The 15,585-nt window shown below is 39.6% G+C and overlaps 1 protein-coding gene across 5 annotated transcripts in view; it reads right to left on the bottom strand.

Annotated features, from left to right (window-relative positions):
- The window catches only part of GHR (growth hormone receptor), a 996,322-nt gene that overhangs the window by 13,323 nt on the left and 967,414 nt on the right, over window positions 1–15,585 (bottom strand). For all 5 annotated transcript variants that reach the window (XM_048930902.1, XM_048930904.1, XM_048930900.1 and 2 more), the window contains one exon: window positions 1,767–1,887. In XM_048930902.1, coding sequence (XP_048786859.1) covers window positions 1,767–1,887 — 121 coding nt within the window. The remainder of the gene's footprint in view (window positions 1–1,766; window positions 1,888–15,585) is intronic.

Genomic DNA, 15,585 nt, shown 5'->3' with positions numbered 1-15,585 from the left:
GGGAAGCGTTTGTGCCACTAGGCAAGAGCCTTGTGCTTAGCTGATGAGACCAGACACTTCTCTAAAGGAAATGCTGTAGCTCTGCCAAAGCCAGGACTTGATAAAGGTCAGACACTTCAGATGCTATGGCTCATGTTAAGCTCATGTTAAGTTACTTGATATAGTTCAATCCTGAGCCTTAAATATTGCTTGCACATTGACACAGAAATACTTCTAATATGATTTTTCAGTTCACATCTTTTATTGTAGAATACTAATTTTTGAGGCAATACATGAAATACATATCTTTTCAACATATGTGGAACTGAGTTTAATTTATTAAAGTTTGCACCATCTTTGTGCATGCCACTGATTTTGTCAGCTCAACATTTACACTTTAGCAATGTTTTTGATTTGGATGCCTGTATTTCTAGGTCTTAGAAAGGCAAGGAAGAAAACAAGCCTTGCTGTTAAGCTTGTTTCCTGAGCAAATTTATTACCATGTGCAGGAAGTTTCTGTAAATCAGAAAGGTTGAAAACCAGTACATTAGATAGAAGAGAATCACACATCCTTCTGTTCCTGTGAGTAAAAAGGCTTTTGTTTCCCAATTAGCCATTACTGGTAATGAGTATGTCCTTTTTCTGGCTAATCATTTTAGCAAGCAGAAATTTATAAAAACTTCAGTGGAATGTAAAACTGAACTGCACAGAACTCTGTGAAACATAATCCCCAGTCTCAGAGCATGGTTTTTAGAAAGATCTGCACAGTCAGACTTTAGTTTAGCAGATGGCCAATGAGGGTTTTATACAACTTTAATAAAAACTGAAAAGAGCTTGTATACAAATTCTTCTTCGATACACAGACATAATGAATATCACAGCTACATGTTGAATTGTTAGGAAGCAAACTGAGGTTCCCTATTAGAAACTCCGTTCCCAACACATACAGAGTTCAATTTCAGATTCTGAAACCACGACCTACCTTTGGTAAGAATGTTTTCTTACTTAATTCCCATGTAAAGTTCATGATTGCAAAAAATTTGATAATTAAAAAATAAATTCAAAAATACGCACTTAGGACACAGCTTTGTGCCCTTCAATACATTATTGTTTGTATTATAGTGAAAAATTAGCAACAATGAGTTAACAGGCAGACATGAGGTCTGCTCTGAAAGTAATGCCTTATTATGTTGCCCCAGGACACCAGGGATGGATGTAGGGGTATGGTAGTAGAGGCTGAACCTTCCCACCAGTATCCCACACGTTTTGTTGCTGTGTGACCATCGGCAGCAGAGTGGCAGTCTGACACAATGGCATCCGACATGAAAGTGCGTGTGAAGAAAAGGTGTGACACTGAATTCCTCCCCTGGAAAAAAATGGCACCCACTGACATTCACTGATGCTTGCTGAATGTTTGTATAGACCAAACAGTGGATGTGAGCGCAGCAAGGTGGTGGGCTGTGTGTTTCAGCAATGGCAACAGCAACAGTGTTCTTCTAGGCTGGTGCAGATTTTTATGAGTGCAGCATACATGTTCTTGCTCACTGCTTGCAAAATTGCAGAGCTAACAGTGATGACTATGTTGAAAAGGACTGCTGTGTAGCTGCAAATTTGCTTCACCAAATAGCATTACTGCACTTTTTGTAGCTGCTGTAGTTTCCAGGCAAATAAGTAGGAGGCATTACTTTTGGAGCAATCTGCGTATAAGTAGGTTAGAATAAGAATGAATTCCCATTTTTTTCCTCCCTCTTCCACTGTTTTCATATACAACATACACCTTTTCATACCTTTTCATATACAACAGTTGTATTGTTCCTGAAGTAGTGAGGTTTCCATCAGTCCAGTAACATGAAAATGTCTCCAGCTCAGGTGATCTGCACTTGCTGATTTGTGGCCACTGCAGAAGATCTATCAAGGAAAATGGCAGAAGACAGAATCGGATAAATCAAAGGAATCCATAAACTGGACCAATATGCTGTTAAAATGAAGCACAGGACTTTTTATACATAATTAGCTTTCCTTCCGATTTACGAGCAATGAGGCAAGCTATAAATTCTGCTTACATGCAGATACCTAGATGTCTACATCTGTGAAAGGCCAAATTTCAAAGATGGATCCAGCTTCCTTTTGTGAGAATGGAGATGTTAGTGCCATGGTCTGCTACCCAAAGTGGAGGTATGCCAATGCTAGAGCTGTAGTTCAGTATAGATACACCTGCATTACTCCTGCCCTTCTAAAGAAAAGCTCTGTTTTAAGGGAAGTGTGGTACTGCAGAGCTTGGCGCTAGACTAACCAAAGCACTAGATTTGCTCAGCTGAGCAGTTTAGCAGTGTGACAGGGCCTGTATTGCTACCACTAGAGTTGCCACCTTGAACTGAGTTCAGGTTTGTGTATTTCTCATTGTGCAGTTATAGCCTTAGTCTGACAGAGATGAGGACAGCTCACAAGCATATGCCTGTTCTACCACATGCTGCTTCAATATTCATAATTTCCATTATTTTTCAAAGCTGAAATTATGCAGATCCAAGAAACGAATGTTACAATTGCTCAGCCTTGTCAGCCTTATGAGAAAAATAGAAACAAAAGTTGTGCATATGATTCACTGCTTTCAAAGTAAGCATGTAACTTCTTCCTAATTTTTAAGGGTCTAATCAAGCAGTCATTCCAAAATGCCACCATTTCCTACTTGGCCTAGGAAGCTTTCCAGAAAGGGATCACAGCAAATGGAAGTGCTTATCTGTCTTCACTATCTGTGAAATACAATCATCTGTCAAAGAAAATTTCTCCATTACGCACCCAAAATTTGGACATTATCAGGTGTTTATGACTGATGAAATGATCCCTGGCCATGAACAACACAACACTACTGGATTCCACCTGCAAAGCCTTTCACAAGCATTTTTGCAGCACTGCAACTGAAAATACTTGGTGAAACTTACTTAAACTCAAATTTTGAAAAAAGTATTAAGGTACAGACACCCACAAGCATCAGATGTTTCTTCCTACGCACGGGCATTCTGTGACCCTCCTGTCTGCTGACTGCTTTATTTACAGTCGAGACAGAAACGCTTACAGAACACCAAAGTAATTTGTATTTCTTAGGCTTATTGGTTCAAGTCGTGTCCTCTCCTCTACATTCTGCAATGACAAGCACTGACATAAGCAGTAACTAATACATGAATATTAGATGTTTTTCTGTTTTGGTCACTATGCAGTATTGCCTCATTTTACACTTTGGACATTGAACAAGGACTGAACACCTTTGTGTAAATAAGAGGTTTGATAAGCTTTGTGGCCTATGCCCCCACCAAATATTTTAAATTCTTCTTACCAGCCTAAAATAACTGCTTTTCTAATGACAAAGATTTAAACAGCACATTCCATTTTTCTGAACTTCAAAGAAATTTCATTTTTTAAATTGAAACGCATTTTCAAATGAAATGTTGCAGCAAAAGGAAAGAAGTCAAACTGTTCTTTTTCAGAAAACGCTAAAATGAAATATTTTGGCTATGGGACTTGGTTTTGTTATGGTATTCAGTAGTTGGTGGCTTCTGCCTAAATCCCAACACGGTTTTGGTTGACCTTGACCTGAATTTATAGAAAACTTTGCATCATTCACCGAACAATTCTCATCTGGCAGAAAGCATCGTTAACACATGACTGTAACACTGTAAACTATTATAACATAGATTGAAAACAAAACAGAATAAAAGATTCAAGAGTATTATATATGTATTTTTTATGTGTATCATAGTTTTCTCTTTCAAGCTTGAACTTTCTTTTAATTTAATTATTAAAACTCATTTAATTATTTAAAAACAAAGCAAAGAAAAATAAAATTTTGTGCCTCTACTTCAAGGACATGAGCAAAATTGCCTCATTCTCAGGATACCTATAATCAGCACGACTCAGGTCTCTCTCTTCTTCTATAACCGAGTGCGGTAATGAAGGACATGCTATAGTTTTTCCTGTTTCTATCCTCAGCTATGTGAATCAAGAACAAATATAGCTAGTTTCACTGAAACAGTGGTAAGAATATAAGAAAATGATATACTGGAAAACCCTCCTAAGTTAGGATATTTCTGTTGATGCCTGCGCTGTATTTAAGGCTGGGACATACCATATTTAAAGCTCGCACAGACCATGTCCTCATCTCCAGGGGTAGAAGTCACACAGTCACTTCTTTACATGGCCAAAGGAATTGAATGGAATAAAACTTCACCACTTTATACGGAAAATAAATTAAGGACTATGAGACATACAAACTGTTCTAGAAAAACTGATAAGAATGCAGCCAGAAGTGCGATCAGTTACGATGGAGAGATCAGCAATGCACACAGAATGCTGATTAAGATGTGTTGTCTTACACTCTAGCTTGAGAGGAATGCATTCCTAAGACCCCATTTTCTTCTCTTCTCCCTTATGACAGGACTCACTATTTCATCACACAGGTGTTCCCTGAACTTGCATGAGAATTTCTCTGCATGGAACAGATTTATCTGGGATACATATACTCTTGGTTTTTACCGATTTGCAATTCATATTTTTACTTTTTTAATGACCAGATCAATTTCTAACAAAAATTGTTATCTAATCAGTTGTTTCCAGATTCTGTGTCAGGATTCCAGCCTTCAAAACCACAGGCTTTTGTGCCTGATGGGAGGAAACCTTGTCATGCTGACTTGTAGAATGCTTGGCACTCTTGGGGTGCATCTTCTCAACTTCTTGTTTGCTACAGGAGGTAATTATCGACATTGTACAGGACCCTGTGTGAGCTCTATCGCCCGGACAAACCGTACCAGACTCTGATAAATGAATACAATAGCTCGGTTGAATGCATTTAGGCACAACGGCAATAAATGAATAAAAAATGCTCATTTCATCCCAGATAATGGCTTGGCTAAGGATGCAGATTCAGCAGCAGGAAACAAGGAAAAAACCTAGCAAATCTGTGGTTTCTGCCACGCTGGTTCTGGTAGAGGAGATCTAGTCTTGCCCAGCCAAAATGTTCAACTGCCACAACTGTGCTGTAAATAAAAAAAGAGTAGGATCTCTTTGTGTTTTACTTCCTTTCTGCTGCGGCTGCAGATTAGCCATGGTATAAACTGGCTCAGCCAGAAGTTGTTCTGCCAAAACAGTAGCTGAAACAATGGTGTGGTTTGCAGAAAGAATCAGGAATCCAGATATGCCATCCCTCTGCTTACATTTGTTTGAGGTCACAGTTTTCCATTTAGTGTAGTTTCAACGCTACATATATTTTAATGATTTAAAAAGGAATATAATGCTGTAACAGATCACAGAAAGTTACATGTGGATGGGCAGAAGAAGTCTTAAAGACAATCTAGAGTTGTCAGAGGGCTAAATCCTCTGGAGATTAAGTTCCCCAGTGTTGTTGTTTTCTTTTTGTTTGCTTATTTAAAAGTCTCTTTAAATAAAATGTAACTGTAAAAGGAGCTGGCCTCAAGTATGAACAGCAGTCACTGATGCTGTTAGGTAGTCAGTTAGTAACTGGGGTACAGCAGAGCAGGTCACCCTCACCTCAGAGACAGTCCTACTGCCACCAGAGCTCTGGCAGTTCTGCAGGGACGCAGGCAGGGCATTGTGTAAGACATACAGAAACCTACGCAGTTAGGTAGGGGAAATACTCATGAGGATGTAACTGACACAAAAATAACCAAGCTCGCTAAGCAGCACAGGAAACAGGAAGATGTACTTTAGGGGACTAAGGCAAAGTACTTATCATGGTAATTTTAAAAGGTTCACGTGGAATTATTGGGTATCAGAACTTAGAGCAAACTTAAACTTCCACAAAAATAATGTGCTCCAATGTGCAAATCAATGACGGATCAAACTGTATGCAACAGTACACTTACTTCATATTACTCACTCTCAAAGCACACACTGCGTCATTGCTAAAACATAACAAGAAAGATGGAGATGCAAACTGGGAAATTAAATACATTTAAAATTGCAAACAATTATGAAGACCTGGAGTGTTATTTACTATAGCTCAGATTTGTACATTGAAAATGACTGCTCTATCAATTAGGTTCTGCTTCTGAATCCACCAACTTTAACTACTGTTGGACAGTGTACTTTATTGAATGGAGGGTGATTTCTCTAGTACCACGAAATTCTGTTTCTTTCAAATTGCAAGTTGAAATGAACAATGTTTGCTGTCTGTGGATGGTATTTTAAACAGTCTAGTACTAATAATTGAACATCATATAACATCATATACATGATATACATCATATATAAGGAAAGTAGGATGCAGCCAGCAGACAAGAGGTCAGTTCCTAATCATGCTTCTTGCCAGTCTGACTCAGCCCTTGCTCTAGGTACCACCTGTCCGCAAAGGGCCAGCAGCAAAGTTCTGGAACAATGCTGCTGGGGAAAGGAAGGTAACTTCTTTTCTGTCAGTATCAAATGAGATCATATTGCATGAAGAACTTAGCAGAAAGAAAGATGAGATTAACAGCTGTAAAAGGAACAAAATATTTCAGTGAAAAATAAAGGAAAATAACGCGCAAGAGAGTATTCTGCCCATGAATTCAAAGTATTGCAATAGTTCCTGAAAAATAATGATGTTCTGCTGAGGACTGAAGGCTAATTTGGTGACCAGTTTTGACCAATAATATGTAGGCATTCCTGCTAACAGATGGGAGGCATGCACAGTGCTCTGCAAAATGCCAGAAAGAACTTTTAGCAAGTTTGCAGCAGAGTCAACAAACACAAAAATCTGAAGATCAATATTGGAGCTTGGAAGCACTGAATAAAGAGGCAATGGTCAGCTATTCCCTTTCAGGAGCAAGCTCCCTCTTGTTTGTTTCTTGTCAAGTGAGACAGATATAGTTAAAAGAACAAATGCCTTGCAGAAGCAGAGATTTTCTTCAGCATCACAGTGCAGTGACTGTGATGGTTTCCCACGCTCTTTGTGCTACTGAACCTCCACAGAACAGGAGCTGATGTGGCTCACAGATGTGGTGTCCATACTGTGCTTCTCGGGTACACGAGAAGATCAAGTAAATAAAGCTGAGAACTGTGGGAAAAACAATCCCGCAGCATTACTCAGTACTGTTGCCCATGAGACATCCTGTACAGGGATGAGCAAGGATGTGGATATGTGCCATGTTTCATGTGTTTTGGTGTGTGCTTTCCAAATCATGCCCTCCTATGCACAGCGGTGGAATCACGTGGTTTCTGCTACAGGCAAGCCACATCAGCTTCCCAGCCTACATATGTAACGTAGACATGCAAGCAGAGACAGAGGACATAGCAAAGGAAAGGCAGTTAACACAACAAAACCCATTTCCAATGATCTCATAGCTGTAACTCAAAGTTACTTTTTTCAAAAAAGTATCCATAAGAATAATAATTAACAATGCTTTTATCTGTTCTTGCTGCTGCTGAAGATGTTCAAAATTGCACAACATTATGTGGTAAGGCATATGAGGAAAGCTGTGCTCTCCCTGCTGCACCAACGAACAGTACAAGAAGTAAACAAATATTGCAAGAGGTTTTCTTCGCTCTTCTGAGAGCAAGCAGTTTCTACATAGCTGACAGATACCTCCAGTATGCTTTCCTCTCCCACTCCTGCACCAGCTGACACCTTTCAGGTACAAAGGGCGCTCAGAACCAGGACATCATGACGGTCCTGGCTAAGTCTGACAAATTACTTCCCTCTTTTAAACATCAGCTCACGTCCTATGAAGAAGGGGGAACACGGGGGGAAGCAGGTGATCGGTCTGACTCGGGGCAGCCCCCGCAGCCTGGAACATGTGATGCCCCCATCGCTGCGAGAGGTGGCAGCAGGCGGCTGCAGGACGAGCGAGCAACGCTGGTGCCAATGGGAGAGACGGCAACACGGGAGTGCTCACAGAGCTTACAGAGCTTATGGCACAGCTCACGTCTGCAGCAGGGTGGATTGTGAAAGAAAAACGAGGGATGCAGGAGAAAGAAGGACAAAGAACGAGGAGGAAAAAAGGAAGGAAAAAGAAGATGCATTTTGAAAGAAAGCTGAAGAAGAGGAAGTAATATGGACAATCTGTAAAGGAAATGTGCCAGGTGACACAAAAATGTGATCACTGCTACTCAGTCTGAATAGTAAAGATGACAATGTCTCTCGGTCTGGCATGTATATGCCCTGACAGTGCAGAGAAAAAATAATGTATATTGGTGACCACTCAGAACTCTCAGAAGAGTTACTTACTAAGATAAGCTCATAGTTACACGGACAGTGTGGATTGCAAAGCTGAGGAAATAAGAGAGGAGTGACACAGCACACCACTGTTAGAGAATATCTGCAGAATAAGGACAACTTGCCAGAATCACAGAAGTAATTCCTCACGAATCTAAGAAGGTTTCAATCATTAGACGCACTACAGTGAGAGCTTCAGGAAAGCAGGGACACAAGTTGGCCAGGTTTCATAAGACACACAGCTGTGCATTACCCATTATCAATGATACTACGTCCTAAACTGTATTTCGTCACTGAAGCAGTACCTGGTATGAACAAATTCATCCTGATATCTTTTGTTATTTATTCCCTTTCCACACCTTTGTTAAATGCAAGTGAAGTAACTCAGGGACATAGTGGCCCTCAGTTCATCCTTGTTCTTGACATTTGCTCCCTTTAATTCACACTCCTTTTTGAAGGCCAGAATCAAGCTGTAAATTCTTGAACTTGTCACTGTTGAGCTCCCGAGCTACCTCTGCCTTGTGCAGATTTTAACCATTTCAAAACACTGCCTGACTAATAGCACTTGCATACACTAGACAGAAAAATGCTTCACTGTATGTTGCAGAGATTCTCACGGGCTGCAAATCAACAATCCTCATTTCACTGAATTTGAAGTGGCAGAATTTGGTGGGGTTGTTAGTCTAGTGAAGCAAAGGATGGAAAAATGCTGTGAGTATCCACAGGACGACTAGATGAATGCCCTTGGAGGAAACTCCCAGAACTCTTGTTCTTCAGTCAGGGGAAAGTTCCCTGTTACAGTCCATATATATTAATATAAAAACTAAGGAGCCAAAAAGCTTCCAGAGGCTTTATTACTATGAAGATCATTTATTATCTTCCACATCTGGAGTGAAGACCCAAGGGAGATTACTGAGTTGTCACACAGCAATTCCTCTCAGAAGCCCTGCTACAAGACCTGTCTGACACATGGGCACGTGCAACAAAGGGAAGATGAGGTCTCCAAGTATTCTGAGGAATTTCTTCTCACTCTCTGATCACTGACAACCAAATATTATTTGTTGCTTTGAATATCTGGAGACTGAAAGTCATGCTGATTTTTCACAATTTTTCATGATAGAAACCACTCAATTTCACCTTTACAGACAATAGGAATAGAGAGGTTTTATGGGATATTCTTACTCTTTTTGCACATCTGGACCATAACACATTTTTTCTGGGCAACAAAGATGACTGAATCAATACGGGTATTTTAAAACCTCCTGGCATGCAGTATTACGCCTGTGCCTTTTGGATGTCCTGTTTTATTACTGCAGCCAGGATGTTTACTCGCTCAGTAATTCAGAACTTTATTATTGCAATGAATCATGGACTATGAGTTACTAACTTCAAAGAAGGTCCAGTGAAATTTTAAAAACAACCTAGAGAAGAATAAAAGTATTTTCTGCTCAATTTATTCTGTAACTTAGTAAGAACATGAGTCTTTGCAGTTTTGCAACTTTCTTGTACATGCATCCTTTTCAGTAGATTTCAAAAGGAAAATGTCTGTGACAACAATTTTGCTCCTTGCTAAAATGCAGTTCTTATTGACAGATCAGCAGTGTCCTTTTTAAAGGTGTTTATAAAACAACTATTTCCATTCTTAATTAAGCCAATATATTAGGTACATAATCCTCATAAATTAACAAAATAGTTTTCTTTAAAAAAGCATAATAAAGCAAGAGTATCTAGCAGTTCTCAGTGCCATGGCCAAATCTCAGATGGACTCTTGTATATGAAAGGAAATATATGTGACACATCTGAATTTATAAATACAGAGTATCTTGTTCTTCCCCAAATGGTAAAGTTCCTGAGCTGGGTACTTTTGAGCTGGTTACTTTTTAGCTTTGAAATTCAGGGGGATGGAAACACCAAAGGAGTGAGAAACCATGCCAATGATATTAGACTGATAGAATCAAGTTAACAGTGGAAAAAAAAACAATTCCCAAAGTATTGGAGATTCAATACTAAGATGAACAATGCACAAACAAGGAGCATTCATGACTCAGAAGGGAACTGTCCTTAACAGAATAGTACATTTTTTTCCTTCAGCTTTTATTTCTTTGATATGGCTATGAGCCTAAAAGAGTTTTCTGATCATCTGCACAGCGTTGAGAGGTCTGAAGTAAGCCTCCAGATTCATCCTGATTTTACTATTGCATTTAGTGATTCATGTGCAGAACGGATTTGGATAAAACAATAACATTCAAAAGCACAGTGTAGAGATTTATAGAGGAAATCTCATTTTTTTCTTCTGACAGACTGCCAAAAATGATTAGAGTTGTACATATCCTCTGCTGAACTTCCCTCCAATACTCACTGCTTTGTGAGGACCCATCTCTGTCACTCCTATGCTTCAGAGCTTAGTTGGGTAAGAATCACAGAGAGAGTTGCTGGGGTTTTTCCTCTTACTATTTGAACTACAGACTCCTGAGTTCAAGGACTTAAAGACTAGTGGATTTACAATAAATGAAGACTGATCGCTATTAAAAAGTTGGCTGTTCTCACTTGGCTTGTTTCTCATGTGCCTTCAACATCTTTTCATAGAATAGCCATTTCAAATAAATGCAGCAGGAATTTACGGGGAAGCCTGACTTTGTTCATTTAAAAAACAGAGCCATTTCCTGACTGGACAGAACACAGAGCTAACATTAAAATTAACAAAAGACCAATCTAAGTCGGTAGATTTACTTTTGCATTAATCAGCCACTAAGTAGATTCCCCTTCTGACAAAAATACTGACCTTAAGGATGCTGTGCCAAGGAAGGGCTAAATCCCTTGAGTGACATTAATACAGAAGCAATACAGTTTTCACAGTTTGTTTAGATTAATGAAAGATTAATAGGCATAAATAATGAGTGTTTAAAACAATCAAAGAGAACAAAAGTCAGTGAAAAAAACACTCTTATGTATCATCTGCAAAGGCATTCACTACTCTTCCAGCAGCTTTCCAACACGTACTTTTGGTCAGCAGGTTCCAGACATTTAACACACAATATGTTAAGTGCTTTATTCAAATGGTAGTTTGAATAATAAGTACCTTATTCAAACGGTAGCACATTATCCCTTTAAAATGATTGTGACATAGGTATTTCTCAGCTCTTTGATAAAAGAAAACAAGGGGTTAAAAGAGGTTTGGTACCTGAACCCCAAGTAAACCTAAAAAGTAGGATAGAGGAATTGGCAGTCAAAGACAAAAATATTACTCAGAAAATCCTTACAGCAAGAACTTGCTTTAATGTGTCAGACACTGCATTGTCTGTTTGGACATTGCTTACATGTAGATTTCTAAATGCACAAAGAAGACACTGATATATGTGCTGGGTAACAATACAACAGACACCCTTCTTGCTCTGGAAGCCCTGCAACTGCACAACTCAGCTCCAATAGTGATCACCTGTCACCTGCCTGCTAGCCCAGCTTTTCTCATTCTCTTTGTTTTTATTCCATTACGCCTCTCTTATTTTAAAGGTATCAAAATAAGAATGGATAAGAAATTGGTTGAGAGGCCGCAGACAGAGGGTGGTCATCAATGGCTCCATGTCCAGGTGGAGGCCGGTAACAAGCGGCGTCTCCCAGGGGTCTGTCTTGGGACCGGTGCTCTTTAACATCTTCATCAACGACATCGATGACGGAATCGAGTGCACCCTCAGCAAGTTTGCTGATGACACCAAGCTGAGTGGTGCAGTTGACATGGTGGAAGGAAGGGATGCCATTCAGAGGGACTTCAACAGGCTTGAAAGATGGGCCTGGGTGAACCTAATGAGGTTCAACACAGCAGAGTGCAAGGTTTTGCACTTGGGCTGGAGGAATCCCAGGCATCCATACAGACTGGAAGGAGCAGTCCTTGAGAGCAGCCCTGCAGAGAAGGACCTGGGGGTCCTGATGGATGAAAAGCTTAACATGAGCCAGCAGTGCGCTCTGGCAGCTCGAAAGGCAAATGGGATCCTGGGCTCCATCAGCAGAGGGGTGGCCAGCAGGGACAGGGAGGTGATTGTCCCCCTCTACTCTGCTCTTGTGAGGCCCCATCTGGAATGCTGCATCCAAGTGTGGAGCCCGCAGTACAAGAAAGACAGGGAGCTGTTGGAGAAGGTCCAGAGGAGGGCCATGAAGGTGATCAGGGGACTGGAGCACCTCCCCTATGAAGACAGGCTGAGGGAGCTGGGCTTGTTCAGCCTGGAGAAAAGAAGGCTGCGGGGTGACCTCATTGCAGCCTTACAGTACCTAAAGGGAGCCTACAAACAGGAGGGGAATCAACTCTTTGAAAGGGTTGATAACAGCAGGACAAGGGGAAATTGAGGGAGGGAAGATTTTGGTTGAATGTCAGGGGGAAATTCTTCACAGAGAGAGTGGTGAGGTGCTGGAACAGGCTGCCCAGAGAAGTTGTGGATGCCCCTGTGGGAACACAAGAAAAACTATTCAGAGCAGAAGCTGTGGAGCAAGATAAACAGCATGAGAACCAAGGACACCTTTAGAAGAAGAAAGAACATCTCATGGCTCTGACTGGATAAGTGCCTGTGTGAATGGTTGAAGAGTGTTTTGTAGAATGCCCTGTTGACATGTAAAGGTGGATGGAAAAGTTGTAGGGGTGGATGGGAAAGCTAGAAAAAGAAAACTTGTGAAGGTACATAAGAATATGATGTGAGAACTTGTAATAAACGATTTGGATCGTTCACATCTAAATCCGTGCCCCAGACACTGCATGCCCTGTCCCTGGAGGTGTTCAAGGCCAGATTGGATGGGGCCCTGGGCAGCCTGGTCTAGTATTAAATATGGAGGTTGGTGGCCCTGCATGTGGCAGGGGTTGGAGAATCATGATCCTTGAGGTCCCTTCCAACCCTGGCCATTCTGTGATTCTGTGATTCATTCTGTGAATGCTTATAGTGAAAAAAAATGCAACATTTAAGCCAGCAACTGCTCTGCTGATTTTACTGCAGTGCTTTAGCAAAGGAAAACTGAGATTAAGAGTCCGCAGATCACTTGGTTGCATTTAGTCAGATGTATGTATCTTGACTGTACTCCAGCACAAAAAGAGAGAGAGTCTTCTACTCAGACAAGTCTCAAGAATAATGTTACAATTACACCATTTTCTAATCAACAACCACAAGCTATAATTGCACAAAAAAGGGCCAAAACATTCATGGAACACTAAATCACATGGCGTCTTGTGATTCATTCAACTCCTCTACACGTGAGCAGAAAAACAAGCTGAGTGCAGGAGGTCTAATGTTTAGAAGTACTTTCTTAATAATAAGTAAGAATAATAATGAGAATGGAAATTAATGTGAGAACATCCCTGAGTCATACACTAAGTTCTACCTCAGTACATCATTCCACTTCACTGAAAAACTCATCTCGTACTGATCTTTTCTTCACTGCTGGTGACCAATCTCGGTTTGCACAGGCAAGTAAAATGTAAGAGTTTCAGAGAGGGAGAAATTTAAGAGAAAAACAAAATCAAGCCAAGATACATTTTAGCTTTGGGCAGAACATTCTTCTGTAATTTTCCTGTATACATTTAATTTTGAAGGCTTTATTTCACATTCCACATAGTCTATCATTTGGCCGAAAATATTTAAATTTATCTGAGAAATTGCCCAGGAATGTGCCTTTAAGAATATCTCACAGGTCTCACTGTGATGTCACACATCCACAGGTCTTACTGGTAGGTTTAAATGCATTGGACCTCCATAAAGAAGGATGACACCTTCAACAAAAACTTCATAGTGATATTTTCCTGTTTTTCTAAGGTGCAACATTTTAGGAATCTACAGTAAGCTTATGCACATTTTTATCATGCTATTTATGAAGGGTCTTTGGATATTTAAAATTACCAGTAAATAGGATTAAGACAGCAACAGAGAGGATCATAGCGCGCTATTAGTCTGACCATTTAATTTCTGCCTACTGATAGAACAGATGCATTAACTCTCTTCAGACTTATTCTGTGCTTATACGCTAATTTTCTCTTGAACACTAAGGTTATTTGGAAATTTAAACTCCTGAATGCTGTAATGCAGGCTTTCATCATCATACCAAATGCTGACTTTCCCAAAGTACATATTTTCACATCCTAAAACCTACAGAGAGACATCAACTGTGAATTTTTCTGTTGCTCACAGAGGTCCGAGACAGTTCCAGTGGTAATATATAGAAAGACTTCATGAGATTCTGCTAATTTATTTATTTTTTTTTAATAAAATATGCTGAGAGTTCTCTTAAATTTGAAACGTTATAGCTAATATCTTCTTAGTCATGAGAACAAGACTGTATGATAAGACTAGAATTAGAAAATATTAGGGCATAAAGTAAATGCAAACATCTGATTTAAAACAGATGATACTTAGCATCCACATCTGAAAGGAGATTCTAGGAAAACTAACCAGCTCAGTGTCAGAAATGTAGTTAATCCAATTTGATGAATTAAAAGACAAATTACTTCTTTGACCAGATTTCAGTGACAAACTAATGTCTGTATAGAGAAAAACTAATATTTATCACAACTACTCTAGCATATTTCCCAAAGTATACCACATTTCTTGATTACTGTTCTAATTGGGTTCAGAAAGTCTTCCTAATTATTCCCATTCTTTTGCAGTACAGACAGTTGCTTTTGTTACAGGAACAATGGTGACCTTGTGAAATGTCACCCTTTTACTTAGAACTAATTTTTGATTATACACTAAATCATGTTGTCTCATTTTATTTAAGTGAATACTAAATCTTGAGAACCCTTCAGCACCAGTGAGAATTTGGAAAAGTGAGATGAATTCTAGATGATGATCCAGAATTTTTCAGACAGGGTTTCAAAATCTCCACATGAAGATCTACAGTGCTGTACCTTGTATCTAACCTTTACATATGCCAATATTTTCAGATCAGTAATATGCTAGGCTGATCTACAAGTAGCCCAGAATGAGTAGGTGGAGATGAGAGAAAAAAAAAAACAAAACAAAACAAACCAAACCAAATCAACCAACCAAACAAAATCAGAACAAGGAAAAAAAAAGGTATCAAGAAAACAAAAAATGCTTAAGTTGCAACCTATAAATTTGAATGACATTTGAAGCTGCTGCTTCTTTTTAAATTCATGCTATAGAAAGCAACTATTAAAAAGATCCTATATATACCACAGAGCTTTATTTATGATGAGAGGTTGACAGACCTGACTGTAAACAGCAAATGGAGAATGGACAGCAGTGACTCAATGGAGACAGAAGACAATTTGAGACAAACTGGGGAGATATAGATTTGCTGCGTGAACTGATTACTAGATAAAGAATTCTTTGGATCATTGCATTCAGAAAGTCATGAGCGAAATTTCCAGCTGGAGACCAGTGACAGGTGGGGTCCTTCAAAGATCTGTA

Source organism: Lagopus muta, chromosome Z, assembly GCF_023343835.1.
Source record: "Lagopus muta isolate bLagMut1 chromosome Z, bLagMut1 primary, whole genome shotgun sequence".
NCBI lineage: Eukaryota > Metazoa > Chordata > Aves > Galliformes > Phasianidae > Lagopus > Lagopus muta.
Note: the sequence above shows the minus strand (reverse complement) of the source record. Positions and strands in the feature narration are given on the sequence as shown.